Source organism: Fulmarus glacialis, unplaced genomic scaffold (assembly GCF_000690835.1).
Source record: "Fulmarus glacialis isolate BGI_N327 unplaced genomic scaffold, ASM69083v1 scaffold27557, whole genome shotgun sequence".
In the NCBI taxonomy this organism is placed as follows: Eukaryota; Metazoa; Chordata; class Aves; order Procellariiformes; family Procellariidae; genus Fulmarus; species Fulmarus glacialis.
Window position 1 is genome coordinate 5,951 of NW_009224207.1, and position 7,231 is coordinate 13,181.

A 7,231-nucleotide genomic window follows, 5' to 3' on the forward strand; every position below is an offset into this window, starting at 1 on the left:
GCAACTGTACAGGGATTTGATTTCCTCAGGACTACAGCACATAAAGATCATTGCAATGACAGAGCACCTTCAGACAGCGCACGTATCTAGAAATTCATTTCAGCAGTTCTTTAGCATCACGTAACGTTACCAACTGCCAAGTCTATGGGAGTCTGAGGTTTAAACTAAAACTAAAGATTCTCCTTGGCACAGCAGCAGCAGCTGGATAAAGACAATTGCCTTTCGCCACCAGTTTACATACTGTTAGCTGAATGTGATCTGTAGGAAGATACTTCCAACAAATCAAGAATTCCATAAGGGATCAAAATTCTAAACATAAATACAATTAAAGCCTTCTAATATTAATGCACACTTTTTATTATATTAAAATCAGGCAATGGTCTGATACAATAAAAAGGCTGCTTATGGAATACTGTTATGTTAAACTTTAATTACAGAGGATGTTAAATCCTTACAACTAATATTCTCCTCAAAAGAGTTAATGGAAACATCAATTGTTCATTGACTTGATAGCTGCTGCTTTAAAATGTGTTTATTTTTACTTTTTTCTTTTTTTTTTCTTTTTTTTTTTTCTTTTTTTTACACAAACACTGAATTTTTCATAAAACTTAGGACACACTAGGTTGGTTGTATGTAAGCTTGCATCCACATTTCAGCAGTTAGTGGTCTGAAACAGTGAACCAGAAAAGGCAGTGATTTGCCAGGATGCAAAGCCAATAAAGGTCCTTAGTCTGCTGTATGCACTGCTTCCCCAAAATCTTCACTGAAGAGATTTCTCTTCTAAGACTTACAGAACCCTAATAAAATCTACTACACTGATTTGATTTGTCTGTAGTCGTCACATGTTTAGAAGGGCCAAACATAAGTGCAACATTTCCTTAATTAACATTCTTGGGTCAATCCAAAGCACCAAAATACAACTATTTGAGCTGGAGTGTGTGTTCAGAATCTCTATGTGCAGAGCTTCCCCATTAAAGTTTGGCAGCAGAAGATTACGGCAATCCTGGTAAATTACTGCTCTTTTCACCACGTCAAAAGCCTATCTAATAACATCAGCCGTGGCCAGCTTGGCGGTGTGGCAGCAGTGCTGGAGGGACAGGGAAAATCCAAGTTTGCGAGCAGAATAGATACTCTTGTTTCCCAGGCTGGTGAAGACTAAATTTGTCGCAAAACCAAAATGATAAGCAGGAGGGAACAGGTCAAGTTATTGCCCCAACGCTTACCCCTGCTGGCCAGGGGTCAGAAGAGTCACAAAGAGGGGCAAAAAGAAAGCAGCACCCCCACTAAAAAGAGGGGAAGAGAAAAGAGATTAAAAGAACCCTGAATCCCTCACCCAAAGCCCATGTCACTGGTGAGGGAGACCAGGAAGAGAAATACAATCTATGCCTTGGCCAAAGGGAAGAAAGAAAGTTTGCCCCAGATTATCAGGGCATTTACAAAAAATAATAAAAAACCAAAAACGACCACAGTCACATTCAGCCTTTACTAGAGATAGCACAAAGGGAGGGATGACTGAGGTTAGCACACATCCCCATTAGTAGTCCATAAAGCCCAGTGTAGTCCTGGAAGCAAAGACCTTTGTGTCTACTCTAATAAATAGCCCTGAGCTTCGACTCTATTGCAAAAGACAGAAAAAGAAAAAAAAAACCCAGGCCAGACACACAGCAAGGTGATTGTGGGATGTATGCTTTCACAGTTAAGTTAGATGTGCCACACTGGTCTTGACAGTAATAAATTTAAATAGACTTTTCCTGATACCAGAAGTTCAGCTATGTGGACAGTGGTTACACGACAGGATTATTTGTTATAGCACAACTTATATTTCAAATGAAAAAAATTAGTATCATTTACAGTATCTCAAGAAAAACTTCCTTTGAATGGGAACTTCCTTTCCAGTATTTTGAGGTCTACAAGATGCATCTAGAAAATTTACTACTGTGGAAAATGAAGACAGCTTAAATTGAATAAGGGGGGCATGGTTTTTGTTTTTTTTTTAATTAATTGCTGTAACATTGTCCTTCAGGTGGCTGAGGAAGTTTCATATTTTCTTTAGACATCATTAGACGCCGAAGCTCTTGCAGAACAACTTTGATACTATAAGAATTCTGCCATTTTGCTAGGACTGATATGGCTCTGGGGTCCACCTAAAATAGACAAAAATACCATTCCTGTCAGAATCGATACGTTTGATACACTTAACTCCCCCACACCCCCTCCAACTAAAGATCCTATAGGGAATCTGAGTGGGAGAAACCAAAGAAAGCAAAAGCAAGCAAGTGGTTTCCTAAAAGCATAATAAATCCCCGCATGATACAACTATTTGTGAGTTGCAAAAGGGCAGGAAAAGTAAATTCCACGTTTTGATTTCAGAACATACTTGGCTCATATACTTCCCTTCTACCCCCCTTTCCTTCTACTCAAAGAAAATGGCACCAGCAAGCAATAAGTAGTTAAGCAAGTTGCAAGTCTAAACAAAGCATTAATTCGAAGCTGCACAGGAAAACCACGTTAAAATGAATAAAAACCAAAAACTTACCACTCCATTAGAACTATTTACTCCATTCATATTAATTTTTGTTACAAATCTTACAAATGGAGGTGCTTCTGGATACTTAGGCCCACATTCTATTTTAAGGCTGTATATTCTGTTTTCATAAATTGTCTGAGGGGAAAAGAAAGGGGGGAACAATTACATCAGGCAGTTCAATAAGCATTTGGTTAAAACAGTGGTTACTTTAGGGACATGTGAACTACTAAACGTAAGGGCAGCCACTTACATACTACGCTAGCTACCTCTGTTTTGGGTTCATTTTATAATATTCAGAATATCAAAGGTTATCTCTTCAGGGTAATAAATTCTACTGGTCTTTCAAGCATCAAATCTTCATATACGGAATGAAACTGGCATTGCTTCCCATTCACCAACTGAAATGATTTTTTTAATCATCATACAGCTTAGATACCTACTTTTCAACCAATCTTTATAAAGCAGCTTTGTTTTACCAGTTTACTAATCAGCCACACTACCTTGAAATTGAAGCCACAGCTTTAGCTTAGGCAAGTATCTAAAGTCAGCCTGTCCTAGAACTGCACTTGAAAAATATTCTTTGGTCATAAACCAATCTGCCAGTTCTCAGAAAGGGGAACGCTCCAAGATTCAACACATTGCAAAGTACGTCCTGATCCCAAACACCATTATCACTTTGTCTCCACAGCAGTAACACTCTGTTGTACTTAACAGCTAATAGAGAAAAATCCTGGATCATTAATTTTTAACTAACCAATCAATGGGTATAGAAAAGAGACAACTGTAACAAGGCTACATTGATTCTTCAATATTTAAAATTAATTAAAAGACAGTTAATGTTATTTTGCATCTTGAGAATAACTATTTTTGATGTGTTGATCTGGTGCAGCCCGGCACAGAGTTCTAGCTAAGCTGGGCAATGCAGGCAGCTGGCAGAAGTACACAACAGGAACAGGATCATCATGGGGAAGTCTAGGCAGACAAGCTCTCCAGATTTAGAGCTTCTGACACAATTTCCTGCACCTTCAACATTGCAATGAACATTAAACTCAGAAGGCAGTGACCATGAGCAAAAATCCAGGCGAATGTGTGAGCGCAGAAGCCCAGAAGCAGCCAGCAGCTCCTGCTCCTGCAGCAGCAGAGCACCATGGCTGCACCAGGATCTCAAGAACAGCTGCCCAACATACAAAAACTCAATATACAACTCTATGCAATCCCTTTCAAGGGCCTGTTATGCCCCTGAACACCTTAATATTTCCCTTACTATTAATGAGCGTTTCGATGGAAACCACTACCAAAAATATAAGAACTGACTTCCCAATTCAGCTGATTCTCATCTGTGCAAATGAAGTGGCTTTAAACCAGCCTGCAGCCACCCTTGGCAGGACCAGCACCTGGCCGGTGCTGGCTGGCAGTGGTACCTCTCGGTCACTCCTCCAGCGCCTCGGCCAGACAGCCTTTCGGATGTCCAGCCACTGCAGTGACAAACTGAATGCTGTCACAAAGTTTTGGGAAAAAAAAGTCAGGCAGCTCTGCTCGGACTGCCCAGGTTTCCTGATCGAGTCCCTGAGCATGCCCTGTGCACAGAGCAATTAACAGCCCAGAGGTTTGTGCAGGTTTTTAGGGTCTTTGCAAATAACCGCACCACATTAAGACTAGTGAATGGAAAGCTTTGACCATGCACATGTCTATAGCCAACATAAAATATGTGCAGCTAGAGCTGAAGTTTTGACAGTGCCACAGTTTTTAAATAGCTTGTATAAACAAGATGAATCACTGGCTGCGAAACCATCCGCACAAAGTCTGGGAAGGAGAAGCATGCTTCCATGTATGGTAGCAGGGACACTCAGAGCAGCAGCACACATCTAACTCTGCACCACGGTTCATTTTTCCCTCCAGGATGCCAAACATAAGATTCTTCCACCTGCTACAAGCGTGACTGCTTTCTACCCAGAAGGAAATAGGATTTTAAAGGTTTTTTCCAGAGCCAGTATTCCCACATCCTATTAAGAAAAAAAATGCTAATAATACAACTGAGTATGAACAGTGCTAAAAGCAGAACAGCCACTTCGCAAACAAGAATGACTGGAAGTTCCCAGAATCTCTCTCAATACAGCCTGTCGCTTTCAAGCAATAAGCTCAAAAGAAGTCAAGACAGTCAGAAAGACAAAAGAGGCACAGCTGAATCATCTTCTGCGATAGTCCTCCAGCCTTGGTTAGCAGCGTGACATGAACTACAAATTTCTATCACTGCTGACAAGTCAGCATATGCCTGTTTGCACATTTCAGTTTCTATTTAATTTTCTAAATTAGATTTCAAGGTTGCTTAAATTTTCCATAAAGTGTATGCACACAGTGAGCTTTCTTCACAGTCTTAATGCGGGCTCATTAACACTCTCCTAATGTTCTAAAATCAAATGCTGTTCTAGAAAATGATTTGGGCATATCATAAACAAACAAAATGATCACGAATGGGGAGACGTTAACAATGGCAGACAGAAAGTAAACAACACTTCTGGATGAGATAGAAAATACTGCACGTGTAATGCCATTATAATACAAATTCTTGTACAACCTCATCGTATGTCAGAAAAGGCAACCGATAGAATGGAAACACATAGGGCAGTAGCACGATTAAAGGTCTGTAAAGGTTTCCATATAATAGATTGAGAACACTGGAATTATTGAGAAGTGATACTGAGGCCAGACATAGAAGACAACATCTACTGTTGCAGGAAGGAGAATCAGCTACTTGCACTTCATGGTAAGGACAGTAAGGAAACAGAACAGAGATACACAGTGAAACTGAAGACAACAGACAAGTTTTGGGTTTAGAATACATGCATACATACAATGCACAATTAAGTCCTCAAATTGACTACCAGAGTGGAGACCCACAGTTTAGTAGGGTTTGGGGGGAGAAGAGAGAGAGAACGCAACAGTACTACCACAAAGACCAGTAGCATTGTAAGAAGCTACTTTGGGAGAGAACATTCAAAGAAATTGAATTCATTAAAATTTGAGTTTCCCGAGTTAGCTGAACCTCTACAAGAGCAAGTACTGCTGCAATAAAAACCAACCTATAAACTCAACAAGAAACAGCAGGAAGACTAGCAGTACTGAACAGAACATCCACGTTTTACCTACATTAGCTCCACATGTAATCTCACTAGCCGAAGGATTTTAAACCTTGCTGTATTCAAGAGTACAGGATACTAGAATCCTGGAATCTCAAAAGTTATGTCTTAATGAATCTGTAAATATAAAGCAGACATGTAACAGAACTAACCAGAGAAAGGCACTAAAAATATTCCAAATTATAAGCAAAAAGACATATAGATACATGAAACCCATTTTATATGGAACCTGAACCTTCAAAACAAATCACTTGCTAAAGTGTTTTTTTCCCCACTCATTTTTGTTTTGTTTGTTTTCTACTTCAGTGGTTAGATTAAGAGAAGAAAAGGGGGAAGAAAAAAAAAGTAACAGTACTATTTTAATATTTAAGTGGACACTTACTCTTGGAGGCCCAATAATCATTCCTGTCCATCTTGTAAGTGTCATATCTTCATCATCTTCAAGGCCCCAGCTAACTGTTCCATCACCTACTCCTTTCTGACCTTCTTCAAGTTCTTCCAACAGACGAAAATTACGAGGAACTTTTACTCCTGAAAACAATCAGAAAAATATTTTGAGTTGAGAAATCTAGTAAAGAAATAAAACTAGAGTAATTTCACTGATTCTTTTGGTCATTCTACAGAAAACATTTTGGGTAAAAACATAAAAATATCACTATTTTTTGAATGAAAATATTTCAACACTATAAAAAAAGATATCCCCATATTTAGCTTGGATTTTACAAGCAAAATCAAGGTATCCACAATTAAACATGCTGGAAGGCTGACAGGCCAGATATTAGGGCAGGCAGTAAAATGAAAGGAAATCTCTGTCCATTCAGAGATACACATGGTATTATGGAGCTCTAATTAGCACTTGTCCATATGACTTATAGTATAAAAATTTAGCAGATTCTACAAAATGACACCACGAGAGGCTTGAAATCACTCAACTCACTCAGAGCTTTTAAAAATAAAAGCAAATAAAGCTCTTTCATAACATTAGTAGGTTAATCTGAAGTTAATTTAAGTGGGCTTTGTCAGCAGCAACAGCATCCTTTGTACTTATGACCTCCACCACCAAGAAATTTCAGTACTTCTTAACTGCTGGCACATTTATCCTCAAAACACACAGCAAAACAGGGAAATTTTCTTATCCCCATTACATTAGTGGAAAACAATGACATAGAGAGCTTAGGTGACATATCCAAGGTCACACACTAAGTCCATGGCGAAGGAGGATCTTGAACCCAGGCCACAGGGGACTCATTCTTCTCTGAAGTATCCGTACCTCAGTCAACACAAAACATAAATGCACTCTAGGCCACCACTTCTCCTTTTTATTGGGTTTGCAAGGTTCTGGTAGCAGGGGGGTACTGGGGTGGCTTCTGCAAGAAGCTGCTATAGAAGCTTCCCTCAATGTCTGACAGAGCCAATGCAGCCAGCTCCAAGACAGACCCGCCGCTGGCCAAGGGCAAGCCCGTCAGCAACGGTGGTAGTGCCTCTGGGATAACATATTTGAGAAAGGGAAAAAAAATCTGCACAACACCAGTAGCAGTGAGAAGAGAGGAGTGAGAATATGCGAGAG

The 7,231-nt window shown here is 39.6% G+C and overlaps 1 protein-coding gene across 1 annotated transcript; it reads right to left on the reverse strand.

Moving 5' to 3' along the window:
* Positions 1 to 307: 307 nt before the first annotated feature.
* Positions 308 to 6,232, reverse strand: UBE2V1 (ubiquitin-conjugating enzyme E2 variant 1; the record flags this gene model as incomplete). The annotated part of the gene is given in 3 exon segments (XM_009582090.1): positions 308 to 2,144; positions 2,537 to 2,662; positions 6,047 to 6,232. Coding segments are annotated over 3 exon segments (459 nt in total), but the record flags the coding sequence as incomplete, so codon positions are not given.
* Positions 6,233 to 7,231: the final 999 nt, after the last annotated feature.